This window comes from Sciurus vulgaris (assembly GCF_902686455.1).
Source record: "Sciurus vulgaris genome assembly, chromosome: 9".
Lineage (NCBI taxonomy): Eukaryota > Metazoa > Chordata > Mammalia > Rodentia > Sciuridae > Sciurus > Sciurus vulgaris.
In genome coordinates, this window is record NC_136469.1 from 86,148,118 (window position 1) to 86,169,876 (window position 21,759).

General features: G+C 38.7%; 1 protein-coding gene across 4 annotated transcripts in view; it reads left to right on the forward strand.

The window, feature by feature from the left end:
- Positions 1-349: 349 nt before the first annotated feature.
- Positions 350-21,759, forward strand: part of RASSF6 (Ras association domain family member 6) — a 45,441-nt gene continuing 24,031 nt past the window's right edge. The window contains exons 1-3 of one of the 4 annotated variants that reach the window (XM_079152757.1): positions 352-651; positions 8,202-8,297; positions 15,733-15,855. Coding sequence is in view for 3 of the 4 variants with exons in the window: in XM_079152756.1 (XP_079008882.1) it covers positions 8,233-8,297 (65 nt within the window). In the remaining variant the exon portion in view is untranslated. The other 3 variants (XM_079152756.1, XM_079152754.1, XM_079152755.1) reach the window with 3 other exon arrangements.

Consider the following 21,759-nt stretch of genomic DNA (forward strand, 5'->3'; position numbering starts at 1 on the left):
GCAAGCTGCTGTGGGTGCAAAGGTGCTGGTTGGGAAACTGGGTGGTAAAAGACCAAGGGGGAAAAAAACAAGAAATTTCAAATCCAAAGAGAAAAATTTAAAAAGAAAGATATGAATAATGGTGTTCAGTTCTGATTGACATCATTTCTCACAAGCCATTTATCTATAGTCCAGCTGGACCGTAGAATGGAGATTAGAATCAGTGCATTTCCGTGGTTTAAAGCATTACCCAGAATGTCAGTTCCCTTCAGAAGTGTGTCAGGGAGCGAAGGAGTGTACCTGTCAGCTGTTCCTAAGAAAGTAAACACTCCCAACATGCACTGAGGCGCTGGGAGTGGCTCAGGTTTCTCACACTTGCCTGCAGTGGTAGAAAAGAGTAATAATTAACAGCTTCTTGGGGTTGCTAATTGCGTGGGGGCCACTGCAGGCACAAAGCCCCGAGCCATGCTCAGGGAGCACGCGCCCCGCCCACGCTGGCCTCAGACCTCCCCTACAGGTGAGTGACTGGCGAAGCCCCAGGACAGGCAGAGACAGGAGAGCACTGTCTCCCACAACCAGCCTCCGACCCGGCCCAGGAACAAAGTCTCCTGTGCAAGTTCAGCCCATCGACTGCGGTGAAAAGGCTCCTCCCGCTCACAGTGTGAACAACAGGTGAAAATGGGGGTCGGGCAAAGAACCCCTCTAGTTCACTCTCTGGGGTGAGGTTGAGGACAAGTTATTAGAAAGCGGAGTCCATTGGCAGCAAAGGTGAATGGGTGAATGTATCAGAGCAGCCTGAACTGGGACATGACTTTTCCTTTTGATTTTTCTCAGAATACCCTTTCCTGGTCAAGGTAAGCTTGTGGGAGGGTGGGGAAGTAGAGAGAATGGGGAGAAGGGCATGGAGGAAATGTAGCCATCCAGCCCCTCCTCCCTTCCTGGAGGGAGTGGTTCAACGAACCCTTAACCTGAAATTTTACCTGGAGCATATCCTGGTAAAGACAGTAGACTCCTGGAGGGCATCCCACTTTCTCTGACAACTCCAAGAATGTGTTTGGAATCATCAGATCCAAAGGATCTTCTTAATTGAGGGTTCAGTTGAATTTTTGTTTCCACAAAGCAATAGAGAGATAACCCCCAAATAATTGAAAAGGATTTGGGATATAATTTAAGACCTCACCAAACAATGAAAGAATAACCTTAAGTAATTAAATGGAGGTCAATGAGTTAGGAATACAAATTCTGAAGTCATAGGTGCCCCGTTGCAAGTTACTTATCTAAGCCACAGAAGTCTGCCCTTATAAAACAATCATCATAATAGGATCCTCCACATAGGACTTTGGTGGGAATTAAATACTTAACAGGTGTTCCAGAAATGGTACCTTCTAATAGCATTAAGAAATAAATAGCTGAGCCAAAGAGATGCATCAGGGAAGGTGAGCTGAGCTGAGCTGAGCTGGGCAGACCAGTCCGTGTGGTGACACTGGAACTGAACTGGTTTCCAGACAGTGGGTCCAAGACACTGAACAGGTGGCAGGTGGGCAAGTATTATCTCTCTGAGTAGCAATGAAATTACCAGGATTCTGGCCACTTTTCAAAAATTAGAGTGTATAGAGGTTAACTTATCGGCCACTTACATCAATCTTGGACAATTCATATTTATGTAAATTTATTATTTTAAAAAAGAAAACAGACTTTTATAGTAGAAGAGTTACTAGCTTATGTTGTGGAGTACATGGCATTTAAGTTTCACATTTAAGTCTGCTTTTGAATAAATAACTGGTCAAAATAGACAATATGGTACAAGTCCTTACATTATAGCATGTATTGAATTTCTTGCATTGAAATGATGTTGACTTTCATATGTGTTTATGGACAAGACTCATGAAAGAAGGGTACCTGTGTTCTGTCTACCTCTTAAGCTTAAATTACACAGATGTGGCTTTATTTAATGAAGTTTTATTTAAAGGGAACTTTTGTGGATGTTGCTGTTCATTTTATTAGTATTTATAACTTTGAGGAGGGGACCAACTTAGTAGCTATGACTAATAATCTCCATTGATGTCATGTAATCTTATTTTATTAATACAAAATATTTAAGTGATTTGCAGTTCATCCTAACATCATCGCTTTAATGGATTCTTTTTTAAATTGAAGAGTTGATGTATTCCAATGTATTTATCCAATGTACTTATAATTAGATATTGACTGGAGAATTATGGGTAGAATTCTAAAGTAAAACTATCTGACCTTTACCATGTTGTTATCCTCTGGGGTTAACTAGTAGTTATTGTAGGTTAGCTAAACACTTATAAAATAATCAAATCATGTAGAATAAGTTAGAATACCAATATTTACTAAATATTTTTCAATGAGAAATATGCCTTTATGTTGGATGTATATTGTTAAAGTACTTAAATCAAATTATAATATATATAATCAAATTACATATAATTTCATATATCTATAAGTTTTCTATTTCTAATGTATATGACACTGTATGGCAAACTATTATTTATTTATTTATTTATTTATTTATTTATTTATTTTGGTACTGGGGAACGAACCCAGGGGCACTTTAACACTGAGCTAACATCCAGTCCTTTTTATTTTTTATTTTGAGACAGGGTCTCTATAAGTTGCTGAGAGTTTCACTAAATTGCTGAGACTGGCCTCGAACATGCAATCCTTCTGTTTCAGTCTCCTGCATCTCTGGAATTACAGGTGTACACCACCATATCCAGAACTATTAAATATTTTGATCAATCAAAGAGAAAGAAGTAACCAGTAATAACTAAGAAAATTAATTTTCTGGTTATGCTCAACATAGTGTAATATACATGTGATGTCTTTAAAAATGTTATAGCTGACCTTTATTTTAATTTCCTAAAATAAGAAGCATCCTATTCTTTTAATAGTCCATTTACTTGTACAGATTTGTCAGTTACAATGTAAACAGGAAATTCAGGGTTGCTAGAGATACATGGGCTTCCTATAAGTGTTTCAAATAAATGCCAATTGAAAACACAGCCTCTGAGAAAGAACTTTTCAATATTCTCTTTGCCCTACAGTCTAGAGTTAGAAAGCTATTCTGTTGCAAAAGTTTATCTCTATCTTTAAAAACTATCACTTATTGTGATCGCTCCCCTTTCTTAAGTATCAAACCAACTAGTATCATGATTTCAGTAGCTGAACATGGAACTGTCTCCTCTTTATTCATGAGGATGTTTTCTTAGTAGTTTAAACGGTTAAAGGAAAATTTCTGCATCATCACCCAGAGTCTAGTAAATGGAGCTCAAAAAGAGAGAGTACTGATTCTTTTACAACTGATACTGAACAAGAAAAATGAGTCAGGATCTTTGTGAAATCAGCTTTTAAATTTTCTTCTTGAAAACTCAGATGAAGCAGAAGATCCTTGAGCTCCACCACAGTAACAATTGAAGAAGATACCCTTGGCGGCCGAGTGATGGCAAGTCCCTAAGTGACTTGATGCTAGTTCACTTCATCCTCTGCTCCTGCTTTCCTCACCTCCCTGAGGACACTGCGGGCAGGATAAAGTGCACTGCATTAGCACCCTGTAAATATGCAATAGAATATTAGTGCTTTGATATTTCAAATGAGATTCCACTTGAACTGACAGCAATGGAATGTTCTTGTAGAAGTCTGGTTGTTCAGTCTATATCTTCTTTAATCCTACCTTCAATTCAAGGTCTGAAATCAATTTGGATCTCAAGACAATTCCTAACTGCAAACAGCATCACTTAATAAAGTGAGAGTTTTTATACCTCACCTCTCAACCTTTGCTGTCTCTGCAAATGAGGCACATTCTTTAGAAAAAGTATGGAGCCAAATGTTTCCCAGTATCTATACGTTTTCATATTTTCCTTTCTTTTAAAACTGGCTAAGGAATGGAATTATAGGAAGCTGATAGCTTTGTCTTATGTCCCCTGAGGGATGTGTCTACTCCCAGATTCCGGATCAGAGCCTTGAGAAAACAGTTTCATTTTAGGGCTTAATACATCCTTGTAACTTTCCATTGCCTTTTCAGGCTGAGACATTTTTTCTTAAAAAAAAACAAAACAAAACAAAACAAAAAAAACCCTCCATATTTATGACCATTGATACAATCTTACCTCCTAATTAAAGTACACACTTGCTATTCCAATGGTATACTTCTTGGAGTTTTGTCCTTCTAGTTACTTTTATTGTGGGCATATGTGTGATGTCTATGCAAGGAACACATGAATTTGGGAAGTACATATGAACTGAAATGAAAATAAACATTCATGTTCTTATAACTCTTAACATTATTGTTAATGTTTCTCTGAATATTGAACATATTCAATTCTGTATAAATGTTACATGTATATACCTGAATATATTTGCTCACTCTTGAAGAATCAAAATTGAATAATAACAATCCTTTCTTAAAGGATCTAGTCATCAAATTAAGTAAAATAATACATGATTAGAGAAAAAAAGCAGTAAGCAATTAGAAAGCTGCAGATAGTTTTCTCTAGAAGTTCAAATGAAAGAAATTAGTAACTTTTGTTTTGAGGTTTTTGGAGGTTACTTTTGGTTTTCTTGTTTACTTGGTTGCTTTTTTGCTTTGTTTTGTTCTGTTTTTTAATTCTTTGTAAAATCCTGAGCACTGTGACACTTCACATACTCAAGTGATCTGAGGAAGAAGGGGCTGTAGATATAGATACAGGCTTCACTTCCTGTGCCCAGCAAGATAGCAAGTACAGAGAAGGAACTCAAGAAATATTTGTTGGGTATACAAATAAGCAAGTCAAATTTTCCACTTTTAAATAAGTAACCATTTAGTTAAGCCATGGTTGGGCACAGGAAAGTATTTTAAGTGCCTGCCCCATGTTCATTCGGGCCTGAGTTTTCCTCCCCCATCCTCTTACTGCATTCTGGTCACAAGAGAACTGAATACAGGTAAGCCCACATCTAGGCAGGAATGCAGAACAGGGCAAGGTGAGCAGCAAATGCTTCGTTTTTTTTTTCCCCTCAGGTCCCAGCATTGCTCCCCTGCTGGTGCTGCCTGTTGTGGGCTTCTGTTTCTTCATATCCCATCTGCCTGCTCAAAACAATCGTGCCTTCCTGGGCTTCTCCCACCCATGCTCAGCTTAGACCTGCTTGGTTCTTCTAGTGCTGTTTATTTTTCCAGGACTTAAATGCCGACATGTCAAATCCCCTTTCTCTTGAGTGCCATTCTATGTGGACAAAATGGAAAAGTAAACAGAGCCTCCAAAGACAGACCTCAGAACTTTTCCTCTCTTCATAAGTCATCTTCATCTTTGCTCTTCATGACCTCTTTGTTATCTCTCTCTTAAGCTTTTAAGAAAGCTAAATTAGATCTGAAGTCGACCGATTCTTCATTCTTTAGATTTCCACAGGGACCCTACCAGGTTTCAGTTGCTATGAATCATGTCTACTTTAGCATAGATCACAAGTCTGACTATATAATTACATATTTGCTATCTTTAATGATTCTTTGATATTTGTTTTATGAATATAAGGAGAGGGAACTGATTGGAAAACTACTACAATGATTCTTTAGTCCATTGCTGCCAATTTTCACTTTGTGATGAGAAGAAGCTTCCATTGATGGTTCTTCAGTTCAAAGTATCCCCAGTGTTTGGTGAGGGCTTCCTCTGTGGTTTCGAAGTAGTTTCTCACATGGTAGAAAGGCAAGACAGCTTTCTAAGGTCTCTTTTATAAAAGGGACATTAATCCCACTCATCATGGCTCAGTTCACATGACCTAGACATCCTAAATTTTCCATCTCTCAATGCTATTGCATGAGGGATTAGATTTCAACATATGACTTTTGGGAGACACAGACATTCAGACCATCACGCAGGGCATCAGAAGGAGGCTGGTACAGGACAAAGAAGATGGTGGCTTGGCTTAGTGTAGTAGCAGTAGAAATTAAAGCTTTGGCATTCAGGTAATATATTGAAAGTATAATTGATAGGACTTATATTTAGGTTAGACTCTTCTTATGGTGAAGGAAGGGGAAAAACAAACAAACAAAACAAAACAAAACAAGACTGACTTTCAGTTTTGGTGCCCAATTGGGTAGATGGAAAAGAATTGTGGAGGAGGAAATTTGGAGCATGGGAGACAGCAAGTGGTTCTGTTTCTGCCATACTGTTCTTGAGATGCCTGTGAGACATCTAAACAGAGATGAAGTAGGTGGTGATGTGAGTCTGGAACTCAGCAAAGAGGCTGGGCTGCAGATGGATGAGATTCCCTGGGAGAAAGTATAGAAGAGAAGAGAGGACAATGTGCTCTCAAACCAGGCAGCACTTAGGGATTGTTTAGAGAAGTGAGCAGAGGAGACTAAAATGTTGAGCCCTGTGAGATGGCACAAAATTAGAGCAGGGTCACTGTTGCCATTTTGTCTCAAAAGCCTCTAGAAGAAAGTGTTTCAAAAGGAGAGAAAAATCAATCTCATCAAGTGCTGCTGTGAGTCAAAGAAAATGAACAATTTGACAGTCCTAAGCCATTGAAATGTGGGAAGAGAAGTGCAAGGAAGACAAATTAGAGGAATAGATGGTAAATAACCTAGATCTAGGGAAGTAAAGATAATATTTGGGCTCTGGGGATCAATTACTGGGGGATCTGCTATGGGGCATCTATAACCTTTTTTGTGGGTTATTATAATGACAAATTCTAGGAACAAAGTTATAGCAAGGACTGTATAACCATACATCCCAGACCAAATCTTGTGAACGAATAAGATTTGTTGGGTTTATAGAGCATGTTGTGTCTCTATCCCAGGGCAGCCCAACATGCCCTTGTGATTTCCAACCTGCAGAGTTGCTTTGGCTAAGCTTTTGACCCTTCTGAAACAAATCCTTGGTGAGACACCCCTGCCAATGATATGCTATCAAAGAGGATGACATTCCCAGCCAGGGGGCACCATGCATTGAGCAATGGGACAGCAATAGAGAATGAAGTTAGGCACAAATCAATAATGATGATAATGGAATGCTGGAAGTAGAATCACAGCGATACAGATAAAAAGACTATGGGGAGACTTAAAGAGGTTCCACCTAAGTGAGAACCGGAAGGAAGCAGAGAGCTGGGCTTGCAGTGATTAGTGATTAGTGCAAGAGGAATTGATGAGAGGAGACTCAGTGGTATGAAATCTCATTAGAATATAAAACCTGGCATTAAAAAATGCTTCAATTTTGTGTTTAGAAAGGAGGGTTTGAGTGGAATAGCAGAAGCCAAAATGTCAGATTGAGGGACTTAGGCTGAATTTACTAAGACTGAGATGCCAGGGAGGTTTGGGCCCAAGAAGGTAATGTGAGGGGCAGAAAAGCAAAATCATAAAAGGAGACTCCTGTCAAGCATTAAGCTCATAGGCCTGGGAGAGGAGTGAAATGATATAAGGAAAAAGAGGCCTGAGGGATTACATGCGAATAGCAAAATAGCTGTTCTTTTCTCTTCCCTCCTGGTATCCTAGAGATTTAGGCTATAAAATGTCTTCCGCTCATCTTACCAAACCAAAATAACCTGATTTGAAAGTAAAAGGAGGATATCCCACACACATACCTTCTTTTTTCTGAACTTTTCTCTCCATCCCACCTTTTTATTCTAGTTACATTTCCTATGATTCTATAAACTAGGAGCAAGGATAATTCAAGATTCAATTTCTTCAAAAAATAGAACTTAAAAATATTTTGCTTCAATTTCTGACCACACCCTAATGCCATTTATATGAACTCATAAAGAAGGAGAATATTCACATCTGAGCACAGTTTCCAAAGTTTGAAGGAGACATAAAGGATATTACCTCATCCTTAATCAACCCTTCGAGTCAGAGCCTGATTTTAGTTGCCTGGAAACTTGAAATTGTGTTCGACTGCCTAGGGCAGGGTCCAGCTAGGGTGAGCTGAGTTGTTGCAATTGAAGGAAAATGCTCCCTTACAGAGTCATACAGAAGAGGACTGTTTCTAGAAATACATCAAAAACAGACTTACCAAATTGCCCAATCCTTGCCTTCCTTGAGCAACAGTATCTGTAGTTTTTAAATTTACACAACATGTTTTTCTCCTTTTTTGCTCATGCATGAAATATCACTTAAAAGCTCCCCTACATAATCTTATAAGCTAGAGACACAATCAAACATTCAGTTTAAGTAAGAAATTATTTATGAATGCTTCACGGGAGCAAATCATTAACATTATTCTTATGTTTAGGGTATCCTCAGACTCTTGAAAGGGGAAAAAGATGACAATGAGGGCCCACCAGTACCCTTCCTGGATCTTCATTAATGAGAGGACATTCATAACCAGGTAACTATACATCTATATTATGTCATCCTGCTCACCAGTTTTCTTTTTTGTTTGTTTGTTTTGTTTGTTTGTTTTTTGTGGTCCTGGGAATTGAACCCAGGGCCTTGTGCTTATAATGCAAGCACTCTCCCAACTGAGCTATAGCCCCAGCCCTCACCAGTTATTTTGATCTCAGTGAATGGGATTGACATTTTGTGTTATTATGAAGAGTACCAGGGGAGCAGGTTTGGCATAGAAGTCATTTGTAGAATATACCATTCAACGTTGTGTAAGCTTAATAAATGATTAACAGGATCAATAGTATGAGTCATCACTTGAGACTCTGAATAAGAAGTTGAAAAAGTATATTCCTAAAACCACTAAACCGTACTCTCTTGTGCAGACATCACTTATGGTTCATTAATAGTAGTTTAGTTTCCATAAAAGCTACATTTCTGCTTTAATAGTTGCAGTGATCCTGAGAGCAGGATTAAGTGAAGGATCCAAGGCTCCTCCTAAAAGATATACCCAAAGAATTGGCTCTGTAGCCAGTAACACTGTGTTCTGTCCTGGCCTCTCCCTTCCTTGCTCTTTAGGACACACTTCTTTTTTCCTGGTTCTCTCTGGTGTGCTGGTTATATAATCTATAGAAACATGCACAACTATTTTCTTATGCCCAGTTATAGTATATTATGTTGCTTTAGAAATTACTTTAAGTGTAAAGTTTAGTTCTCATCTGATAGCTACACCTGGTCAAGCAGAGGCAGAGACTTAGGAAAGTAAAAAAGTTAAAAAAAAAAAAAAAAAAAGAGGTGGGGACAAAAGAAAAAGAGAGAAAGAAATAAAAAAAGAAAGAAAGAAAGAAAGAAAAGGAAAGAAGAAAGGAAGAAGGAAACATGACCAAGTCAAGTCAAACAAGGGGTAGGAAAGAAAGTAAAGCCAATGGAACGGGGAAGTGGGTAAAATTGATGCAGGAATGGGTGGTAGGAAAGCAGAGGAAGCAAGGAACTAATATGGTCAAAGATTTAAAGAGCTAGAGGACAAGGATGAAATATGAGAGTGGGAAGAAGACATGAAGTGAAAGAAGATTCCTTTATTCATTCCTCAAATACTTACTGACTGCTCACCATGGACAGATACTCTTATGAACCCAACAAAACCCTGCTTTGAGGGGATTACATCTTGTGCCCAGGAATAGGGGGATATAGTCCATATGAAGGATAAAATGCTGAAAAGTGTGAGAAATAAAAATGAAGTAAGAAAGGAAGTGAAGAATATTGGAGGTAGCCTGTGGGAAAGGCTCCACATTCAGGCCTGAGGGCGGAGGGAGTGCATTGGAGCAAAAACCTGCAGGTATGTGGCTGGAAGAATTCGAGGCAAAGGGGACAGCAGGTCCGTAGCCCGGAGGCAGGTGCATACCAGTGAGCATTGAGGAGGCCAGTGTAGGGAAACTGAAAGAGAAAGACCTTAGGGGCAGGTGAAGTCAGAGACAAAATGAGGACAGAACATTGGGGTTTCATAGGCCATTATAAGCCTTGACCTTTCTCACTTAATAAGATGAGAAGCTGAGGAAGGATATGAGCACATGAGTGACAACACCAGTCTGGCTGTGTGTTAGGAACACATTGGAGAGGGGGCAAGAGTGGAAGCAAAGGATTACCATGGAACTGATAGTCTAGGGTAGAGAGGATGGTAGCTTGGACCAAGATGGCAGCAGTGGAGGTTGAAAAAATACATATATGGTCAGATTTTAGTCTGCTCTTAATATCCATGAGTTCCACATCTGTGAATTCTACTAACCTCAACTCAGAAATATTCGAAAAAAAATTGTGTCTGTATCGATCACATGCAGACGTTTTTCTTGTTATCATTTCCTAAGTAATATAACACACCAACTATTTATATAGCACATTTATACTATATTTGGTGTTATAAATAATCTAGAGATGATTTCAAGTCTACAGAGGATGTGGCAGATGACATGCAGATACTACACCCTTTTATGTCATGAACTTGGGCATCTGCAGATTTTGTAATCTTTTGGGGGTCCTAGAACCAATGTCCTGCAGACACAGAATGACAGACTATGTTTTAAAGGAAGGGAAAATTGGATTTCCTGAAGTTCTAGATGTGAGATATGAGAGAAAAAGAATAATCAAGTATGATTCTAAGGATTTTGGTCTAAAAGAATGGGGTAACACTTTATGGTATTATGAAGAAACAGAAGGAGCAATTCTGGGGTAAGAGACCTAGAATTCCTGGACATGCTACATCTGAAAGATTGAATCATCAAGGGGACAAGTGTAAATATGGAGATTCAAGACCCAAGGTTAGAAAAGGCTGAAATGAAATTGGAAAGAAAAAACAGAAGCCAAGGCAGAAGAACATCAGGTGAAAAGTGGACAGAATGAATGTGGAGACTGGACAGAGAGGAAGAGCAAATATAGAGGGTAAAATAGAGAGAGAAGACACCACTTTGGGGCATCAAGGAAACCAAAGTATTGATGGAGATTTGCAAAAAGGGAAGTTGAGGAGATGGGACGTTGAAAGATAGATTTTTATATACGTGTGTGTTGGGGGGTGGACAGATAATGAAGATAATGAAGGCCAGTGAAGGTAACCGTCACATAAAACAAAAGGAGGAGGACAGAAAGGTGCTGGAAAAGAGTGAGAGATAGTCCCTTTCCCTCCTTGCCTCCTCCTAAAGAGAATTACAGAAGGAAGAGAAGTACCTCTGAAGATGTGGTCTACACCTGTGTTCCTTGTTGCTTTAGGTTTTCTGTGCAGTTAAACAGGTTTACACCACTGACTAAGAGGAAAGTTTGGAGAAGAGATAGTACGTAGCCTTAGAGGCAGATGAGCAGCCTGCATAGTTATTTTCCTGTTACACAGCCCTGCTTGACTCAATTCAGTTCACAAAAGTATGATTCCCATCCTGTCCTGCCAGGACATTGCTACACCAAGGCCATCACTCTCAGTCTGAAGTTACCACCTTTTCTCTCAGTCTCCTTCTGCTGTGATACAATAGATCTCTACCCTCTGGATTCCCAAGGAAGTGAAGGCTTCACTCAGTTCTGTAGACTTTTCCTTAATTAGAGTGGAATCTACTCTAAACTGGCACCAGGCAGCCCCTGGAGCAGTCCCTATTCCCCTGGTTGAACTCACTGGCATCTTCATGAGCAAGAACTTCTCTTCCCTGACAAAACCCTAAGACAAATGTGGCAGAGAAGCCCCTATGCCCTTCCTGACTCTTGCTTGCACTTGGGGGTCCTGCTTCTCTTGTTAATCCAGGACATTTGTATGTGTATGTTTCTCTTTATTCTGTAGATTCCTGGAGTTCTTGCATCTTCAGTTTTTCTAGAACAACTTTATCTTTTACCTGTATACAGCTATTGGTTCTATTCTCAATGGATTTATATCAACCTCGTTTGTAGGCACAACCTCCAATGGGAATTTCTCATCCTGGAACAACACATTTCCTTCTATTGTTTACCTGTGTGATACAGTGTGAACTTATCTCTTGCTTTTCACTGGAGTAGACACATATCCATATACTGGTAGTCTCCAAGTCATCTTGTTTGCTTTGTAATATTTTGTATTTTCCCAGTCTCAGTAACTCACTTTTCTAGGAAATTCCACCTGAGCCTCAGTGAAGTTTTAATTAGTCCTCATTAGTTACTTGTATATTTGTTTTTGAAAATTACTTATCTCTTAATTATAACATCAAAATTATTTTATAAATTTTTATATTTTATAAATCTATATGATTATAAAAACTGAGAAAATTTAAAGATATGTAAGTTGAAAAAATAAAAAGCATCTGTATCCATCACTCAGGAAAATACACAGTTTAATTTGTTTATTTTTCTACTGCAAAGATGCAGTTTTGCAAAGCTCAAATTATATGGTAGTTTGTTTTATACATCTGGCATTATATTATAAATACTTCCCCATACCATTAAAATAGATCTTCGAAGATGGTTTTAATGACACTGTAGTATTCAATGATATTTTTAAAATGCCAAGATATAATCATTCCTTTAATTTTGGCCTTTGAGATGGCTCTGGTTTTTTGAATACACTTTGGATGAAAGTGTGCAAATAAATATATGTTTTGCTTCAAATATCTCTCTAAAAAGTTTGATGAGTTTACTCTCCACTCAATAGCCTAGGTGCCTATGTCCTTATTGCTTCCAGGATACTTGGTTTTCCTGGGCAGATTGTAAACTCTTTGAGGGTAAGATCTAAGCATCTTTTGCATTCTGTTTCCCAAAGTAGGGTATTAGGGTGACTTTGATATATGAGATGATATCAAGTGAAACTGATATGATCATGTATTTAAAATTTTTTTTAATTTAAACACTGAAAAAGAATTAGGAAATAAAACTACAACAGGAAATCTTTAATTTCACAAATATAAATTGTTCAGGAGAAGAGAGATAGAAATATATTTTTAAAAAATCAATTAGAAAATTATTGACAACAGATAATACTTGAATTGACCTAAATTATGAAGTCAAATGTGATTAGTTGAACAGACTGCCATACCCCTTAGCCAGAATGTAGTAATCTTTTATATTAATTAGTTTTTCATCGCTGTGGCTGAAATACCTGACTAGAACAATTTAGAGGAGGAAAAGTTTATTTCAAGCTCACCATTTCAAAGTTTTAATCTATGGTCCAAAAATTCAGTCCATGGTTGACTGACTCTATCACTCTGGGTTGTATGTGAAGCAGAACATCATGGCAGAAGGGCATGGTGGGGAAGGCTGCTTGGCTCATGTGGCCATAAAGCAGAGTGAGAGTGAGAAAGAGGAGCTAGAGGGACAAGGTATAATCCCCAAGGACCTGCTTGCAGTGACCCACCACCTCCAACCATATATCACCTGCCTACAGTTATCACCCAGCACTGTAGTCTTTTCAAATTATTCATTCATCAAGTGAATTAATGTACTGATTAAGTTGGGATTCTCCTAATTTAATCATTTCACCTCCTTCATTAACACAAGGGCTTTTGGGGGATATCTCATATCTATACCATAACACCTATCTCACAAATTAGCCTTAAACTTTTATATAAAAGTTTAGTTTTTAATCTCTAAAAACAATGTTATGAGTATTTTCTGGTAATTAGTAATATAAGAGAAAGAAAACTAACACATTTTAAGAACCTATGTGCATTCTCATTTTATTATTTATAGTAAAATATGTCCCAGTGGACAATGGAGGGTATTTCCAAAGAAGGGGTTGAGATCAGTGACCTCTATTTAGTGTCATATTCTCAACTGGTACAATGAAGAATTTTTAGTTTGTCTTCTGTAATCCAGAGCCTCTTTCAGACCTCTGGATCCATGTGTTAATTAGAGCTCCGAATGTAAAGTTAATATTGTAGCAGCATAATTCCACAAATACCAGATTGAGGATAGCATTTCTGCAAATGTGGTCCATGGCTCCTCTTCCATATCAGATGCTCACTAATGATACAGATCCTGGGCTCCATTCCCAAACCAATCAGGTGATGCTGATACAGTTTGAAGTCTGAGAACTTCTCAGAGGAAAAGGGGATGAAAGTTCTGAGAACTTCTGACCTCCTGACATAAACAACATTCCGGGAGTCAGGGGAAATCTCTGTAAAACTTTAACCAGAAATTATAACAATGCCACTAGCCAATTCTCATACTCAACCCACCACAAATCTTGCAAACACTACCCCCATCCAACACACACACTCAATTATTTTTAAGTACTTTTTCAGATCCCCGTCTGTACTAATTGTTGTGGTAAGCAAGGTAGAAATGATCAATTTATTAAGGAATTTTAATTTTCCTGCACAGAAATATAGGAAAACAACAGACATTAATAGTACAATGAAATATATGTAATTGAAATTTTCTTTCAGCAAGTTTCATGAACATTGCCTATGATCAGTAAATTAAGAGTTCCTGGTATTAATGGCACTGTAGGCAACATAACATTTGTGTCTTACTACTAGATGGGCATTCTCTGAGGGTAGAAAGTTCCTGGCTGAAGGATTTTGGCATTGGTTAGCTTCATGCTTAAGTGACAAAGATTCCACTTGCTGTTTCATTGCCTGGAGTCCTCACTGTTCTGCTGCTTCAAATGGCAAATACTCTACCCTAAAAAAAGTGGTTCTGTTTGCCTGCTTTCATAGCATTTTCATTTCAGGTGGTAGGCAGAAATGAGGGCACAGGAGCATAAATGCCAGCCTTGTGTTTAAAAAACAAAAACAAAAACAAAAACAAAAAAAAGAAGTTCTAATTCAGTTTCAAATGCAGATCTGATTTCACTCTCAGAACGACTTTTTCTGCTGCTTAGGAACGTGATATAAACACTTGCAGGCTACAACTTTTCTTTCAGCAGCTTGAAAGGCAAACATGCATTCCTCTCTTTAGTGAATAAGTTTAATTAACATGATGTAATAAATTTTAGCAGAAAGTGCTTTATTCCAAACAGTTTATTTTTCCAAGTATGCTGGCCAGAACCCTTTGCTGAAACAAAGGAACCAGCCACCTGCATCTCAAAGTACAAATTAAACACAAAGAGCCAGTGTTCAGGAGGCCACCTCCTACCTGGTCCTTAGAGCCAGAGGGCAGCTTTTGGCAGGTTCCACCTCCAGGGTCTTCTCCTGATCAAAGGAATAAAAGCAAACTGTGCAGGAGTCAGTGCCAGCCAATTTTGAAGATAGGGTTGTGAAGAGGGCATCACTGTCTGCAGAACCTTGATACCAAGGAAGATAGTAGAGTCCTCTCTGACAGACTTTTATAGAAGTCAAGAATCAAGCCAGAGGCAAAGGGTTTGAAATAGGTGCTTGGAACTGTCTCCTTTAAAATTAAATTATTTTCTATATGAGAACTGTTTTTTTAAAATTTATGTTATTCGTATCTGATTATCCAGTGAAATTAAATTATTAAAAGCTGAGTAGCACATACGTTACTATGTCACACAAAGGTCAATAACATCACCCCCAGATATGTGAGAAAAGGATATTATTAACTTTCTTTATGCCCGATATTTTCCAATAAATATACATTGTTAATAAACATTGAGCATATCAATATGACAAAAATCTATTATATAATCTATTATTCCCAGTAAAATTTATCTACTGCACAGTTGCCTATGTTATCACTTCAGTCGATGGAAAAACAAAAACTCTTTGCAAGATACACTGAAAATGTTTCCATAGAAAGTCTGATGACATCAAAATTCAGACTCCAGAGTATATTACATGTATGGAATTCACTTAAATTTCTGGGTGTGTTTTTCACACTGATTAAATATATTTTGACCTATTAGTAGGTCAGAATTCACTTTTCTATATTTTTTTCCCTAATCAAATGATTTTTGAGAACATACCATGAGTCAGAAACTATACCAGAAAAGTAACTGGGGCATTCAATTTTGAGAAAAACAGACAAGAAGCCAATTCTTACAGAAATTGCAGTCTGAAGTTGCAGATTTCAATCTTGAGCTTCTAGCAGAATCACCTGGAAGACTGGTTAAAATAAGGAGTACTGGGCCCCATCCCTCGAGCCTGTTACTAGGTCTGGTGAATTGGGTATTTGCAGGTCTGAGCTCCCCAGTGGTGTAGATGCTATGGTCTGGGAAATCACACTTTGAGAACTGCAGATTTAAAGGCCTGAGACAAACTGAGATAAGTATTCTGAAGAACCTAGCCTAAACAGAAGGGTCTAGAAAAGTTTCTTCCTAGAAACTATGTTTCTACTGAGATCTGAATAGGGAGGGAGCTCACAAGACTCAGGGGGCTTGGTAGGAGTGCTTTCCTGACACAGGAAGTCTGTCCCTCTTTCTTATGGCCACAAAACACAGAGTTTCAGCAAGGGCTATGTGCCCAGGGTGGCTATGGTGCAGGGCACAAGGGTGTGTCTCAAAAGATGGCTAAATAGGAAGACAGAGAGGGACCACTCAGGGCTTTAATGTGCTGAGATAGGGTTTAGGGGTTTGTGCCAAGAGCAGTGGAAAGACTGAAGTTTAAGGATGCTAAGCGAAGCAGATGATGTAATCAGGCGTGTTCTCTATTCTCTGAATATGATGTGGGCATGGATGGTGGACACAGAATAGAAACAATGGAGTTGTTTAATATATTTTTTGTCAGAAACAGGAAGAATCAGTGCCAGAGTCATGGCAGCATCACTGAACAGCAAAGCAAGAGCCAGTGGATGTAAGAGAACTTGTAACAGGAAAGCTCCTGTCTCCAGCTCATGCTCACACTGATGGCCCCAAGAGTCACTGGCCACTCTTATGTTGAGTAACAATCCCAGAGGCCCATGAGGTGGGAAGGCCTGTCAGTAGAATAAGTGAAAGACTTCATTAAACAAAAGAGCCAGATCGTTTCCCCTCCCAAGGGAACAAGGGGCATCAGACTGTGAAGCCAGACAGACATCCACCAGCACAATAGTCCCTAGCTCTCCATATGCAAAGGGTGTTGTCTTACAGCATAATCTGCCTCAGCTTCAGCAGTGACTGGTCTGTGTGGTGCATCTGTGTTTACTTTTCAACTGGATTAAAAAAAAATCTAAAAGGCTCATACTAGAAAAACATAAAATGTAAGAGAAAACCTGGGAGGAAAGACAAACAAGACCTAAGCACCAGCTTGGTACCAGCCTACTTGCTCCATTCTCCCATTTCTGTCCCATCTCACAGCCAGTTCAATTAACTCCACTTCCAAAATCCAACCACCCTTCACCATCCAGTCCTAGTTGTCATCATCTCTTGCCTGGAAACTACCATTCCCTGCCCCTACAGTCCATTCTTCCCCAAAGGTCAGAATATCTCTCTAGGATTTAAATCACACCTACCTTTTTAAAAGTCAAAGGTTTCCTGCTGTACTTGGAGTAAGATACAAACTCCTTGTGTAGGTTCTAAGGCCTAGAGGACTTTTATAATCTCATCTGAACCGCTCTTTTCTTCTTTCTGTCCTTCAAACATGTCAGACTTAGTCCTGCATACAAGACAGGGCAGTTCCATCAATCGCCTGCCTGGAAACTCTCTCTGACTCTCCCTGGCTAGCTCCTTTCCATTATTGACATTTCAGTTTAGTATTTCAGACTTCCTCTGAAATGTTACCTTCCTTAGTGCTGTATCACACATGCCTATTTTATTATTCTCATTAAACTTATCCCTTTATAAAATTGTTTATTTGTTCTGTTTTCTTTTGTCGTCCTATTTTAGAAAGTGAGTCTCATTACTGCAGAAGTCTAGATGTTTTGTTTAAATGTTGCTGATTCCCAGCATCTATTATATTGTCTGTTACATAGCAATCCCTCAGTAAAGTTCAGTTGAATGCAGATGAGTATGGAAATGACCAGACTGAAAGAACTAAGCATGGGTATGACTTTATGTGTGTCATCCTGAAATACTGTTTCCACATCAAGGGACAAGGTGACTATCTACATAGTGCTGCTATTTTAATATAAGAACTAAATTCTGCATTGATTACAAGTGTCCATTTTAGTTCTATTTAGAATGACCACTTATCTAAAACTGCAATCTAGCAGTAGTAAGTCTCCCTTTCTCAGTGAACTGAGATGGAAAAGGGTGGATCACAAAATGTGGCCTCTGAACTAGTAGCACCAGAACCCCAGATCTGTTAGAGATGCATGTTCTCAATACCCACCCCAGACCTACTGAAACTGAGCATGCAGCTCAGCAATCTGAGTTTCAATAGTCCTTTGAGTGACTCTGATGCAAGTTCAAGTTTGAGAACCACATATCTAATATGAGCAGATACACCAGTGGGCTTCTTGTTGTCCATACATTAAGGGGCACATGATGTTCCTGTAACTTTCAAGTAGGACTTTCTTACCCACCAAATGTTTCTCAGTTCCCTCCAAAACAATCACCTACAGCAAGGAACAAATCTGCATTTATTTATGTTCAAGTTTTTACTTTAGATTACTATCAAAATATAAAAATTGGTACTGATTAGTGAATAGTATCAGGGCCATTGACCAGAGCCTGTCTGGGAGCAGGGGGGGAGAGGATAGAGCAGAGCCTGCCCCTCACCTTCTTTCCTGTCCACTAACTAAATGAGCTGCCCTGAGGTCAAGGATGCGGGCTGCTTATGGTAACAGAAAAAGAGGTCTGATGTGGCAGCAGCTCATTGCAGGTGCCAACTGGAACAACAGGTTGCGCATTTTAAAATTTTTTTTCCTTAAACTTTAGGAGCTAAATATTAAGGGAAAGGGAAGAGATAAGTACCTTCTCTCAGTTAAGGTTGAAAAACATGTTAGGTGCTAAAATATCAAATTCTGATATTTACCCTTATGAAAGGATCCTCTTAAAAATGACCAGATATCAGATCTGGAGCACATTTCTGCTTTCTTCAGAAGCACTAGCATTAAAAACAAAAGTTATGCTATCTTTGCCTCTCCAATTTCACCCTCCCGTCCATGCCTTACCAGCAACTAGTGACACTGTTCCAATTTTCTATAGCTCTTCTCCAAATAGGGGTTTGCATAGTAAAAACATTTTGGGTGTTTATTTTGTGTCTGCTGACTAGTGGCCAGGGCAAATCACTTCAAGTTTATTTTAATATTAGGGCCTTATTCCTTGATCTTTAATCCTTTGGCTCTGAGTTCTAGGAGTTGAGGACCCGAGGGAACCTGAGACTTCTGTGCACCAATTGACCCCAAGGCCATTTTCTACAGGGGCAGTCTTGCAAAAATCAATGTCCCAGAAAATACAAAAGTTGCGAAATGATCCTAAGCAGCCAGAGGGTGGTTATGTACTGGGAATGAGATGAGTGTGGCTTAATTACCTTATTGACGAGATCACAAATAGACCGCAGGAAACTCCGAGGTTCTTTTGTCTTGACAGTCATTAGCTGAAGGAGTTAAGGTCTAAGGCTAGAACTGCATAGGAGGGCAGAGCAAATAAATTTCAGCCATCCCAACCACCATCATAATTAATGATACTCTAGCAAAGTTGCTAGGAAACTTCCTTTTCAAAAAGGCAGCCCCTTTGGCACAAATGCTCCTCCCCAGGACTTTGAAGTCAGGGTAGTTCAACAAAATGTGAAGTTCCCTGATAATTTAGGATTTGCATTTTTACTTTGGTCAAGATAGCCCTCCCCACTCCAACTTCTCAGTTTTCAGCCTTTGGAATTCAGTCCCTTCATTTGCAATGGAAATATGAATAACCCAGTTGGCTGACTGAGGAAGGTCTCTGCTCAGCTGGAAAACATTCTTCCTGCATCTGTGGAGCCTGGATGCAGCCAAGGGCAAGAAGACCAGTGCCTTAGCCGCTTACGGAAGAGGGGCTGCCAAGAGGGGCTGCCAAAGTTTGCAACATTAATTCCAAGATTTAAGTGGACCGTAATGAAAGATATGGTGGGTTCAGAGAATTCTGCCTCTGCTTGTGGAATGAGGGCTTGTCTTGGCAAATGGCTTAAGGACAAGGCTTTACTCACTCTTTTCTGTTGTCCTGATTCCACTTAAAAAAAGAAAAAAGGCAGAAGAGTTTATACTTCTTTTTTTTTTTGGAGTTAAATTATGAAAAAAATTCAATGAATGGGTGACATGCTTATTACATAGTTTGGAAAGTATACAGAATTACAACACACAAAAATCACAGACAATTCCAGCAAATACTTTGTTAACTTTACATGTATAGTTCGTTGTTATTTATAAAAACATAGAAAGTTTTAAATTAAGCTTTTGGAACCTAACATATGAAATTGTTGAATCATCTCATTACTAAAATTTAATATTATGAACAAAACTGGGGGAAGGATAGCAAAACTAAATGTGCAAGAGAACAAGTAAAATATTTTCATTTTGCTTTAGTTTTTTATCTGTTGAAAAGACACTCGAGAATTAAGTTTAAGGTTCCTGCTCTGAACATGGCAACTCGCACAACAGAATACTCTTCCTAACACCGCTGTCACTACGCAGTTCATCGCGAACCATGAACATTTTTCAGCAAGTTTCTGAGAGGCAGACGTAACCACAGACTCAGGAAGGACAGCCAAGTGTGACTAAAGGCCAAATATGCCTTTGGTGGCTCTGGGGAGTAGTATTTTCCCCTGAAGTTTATTTACATCATATAGCAGCCTCTGAAATTTGTGTTGGGTTACCACATGTGATATTTGTGTTTTGCTCATAGTAGGTCTAAATTGTAAGAATCAAGAGTGGAACCAGCATTTTATTTTATTTTATTTTTTTTTTTTTTTGGTTTCCAGGGAAGGAATAGAATATCCATTTAATTATGTTGCTAATCATTATAAAAACAAGAGGAAAAACTCTTACCACAACTAATATTTGACATCTGTTTTGTAGATGTGAGGTGCAATTCACTTCCATCCATCATCCTGTCCTTTTTCATGTTTATTACAGATTTATAAAATCAAATAAAAATTGTTTCTTCTAGCCAGCTAAATAGCCTGAATGAGATTGGGGACTCATTTCTCACTAAATATATTATTCATGTCAAACATCAGAATGTGGATAGTTCCCATCTGTTGAGCAGCTGCAGTTCAGCCACAGTACAAAGAACACCTGAGCATTTTGTGGTTCATTCTGGGTCCACTATTACTCATTAAAACCAAATAGGAGCTTAAAAGAAGAGAAGCCCTGGGATCTCCTGCATCCCTCCCCACACCTGCCACCCAGTGGTAAATCTCTCCCAGGCTAGCTCCCTTCCAGAGGCTCTAATGAAGAATTCTGAGCATCCATTAGAATCTACCAGAATCCTCTCCTGCAAGGCCAGCGTCATAGTGCCAACTTCTGTCCTGGAGAAGCTTATGATTGTGTGCATTCACTTAGCTAGAAGTTTAGCATATGTGGAAACTTGGCATTCCTCAGTTAAATAAAAACACTGTGCCCGTGATATGGTGAGTGATGATGTGTTTTAAAATCCTTATTATATGTTGTAATGTGATATTTTTGTTTCAAAGAAAAGAATTTTTTTCTTAAGAAATTGGTTTTCTATGTCTTACATATAAAGTGTGTTTGAACCTTATATCTATTTCTTGAGTATTTCTATGGCTTCTAGAAATCCCAGGTTAATAAACTGAGAAGCCAGCAACCATTTTAAACCTTTTTTAGGGTAACTGAGCAGCCTACACTAAGCAGCTGGTCTAGGCTGGGTGGGGAACTCTTTAGGAGCTGAAGGAGAAAGACACATGGATTTTTTTTTTTTTTTTTTTTTTAATAGGAAGAGGTTCATTTAAGTGACTCTGAAAATTGTTGATATTAATACTGACAGATCCCAGTGTATATTAAGCCAGTGTCCCCTTTCTATGACAAAAAACTGCCTTGATAATACTTTGAATCTCCTAACATAAATCCTTATGCTATAGTTACTTTAGGTTCCTTCCAGACTTTAGATTCTTCCATGTATGTGGGACATCCCATCACCTTCTGTAAAACATCAGCCTTGCTCCTGTACCTCTGCCCAGAGGGTTGAAAAGTTCTGACTCACCCTACTCCTTCCATCTTGT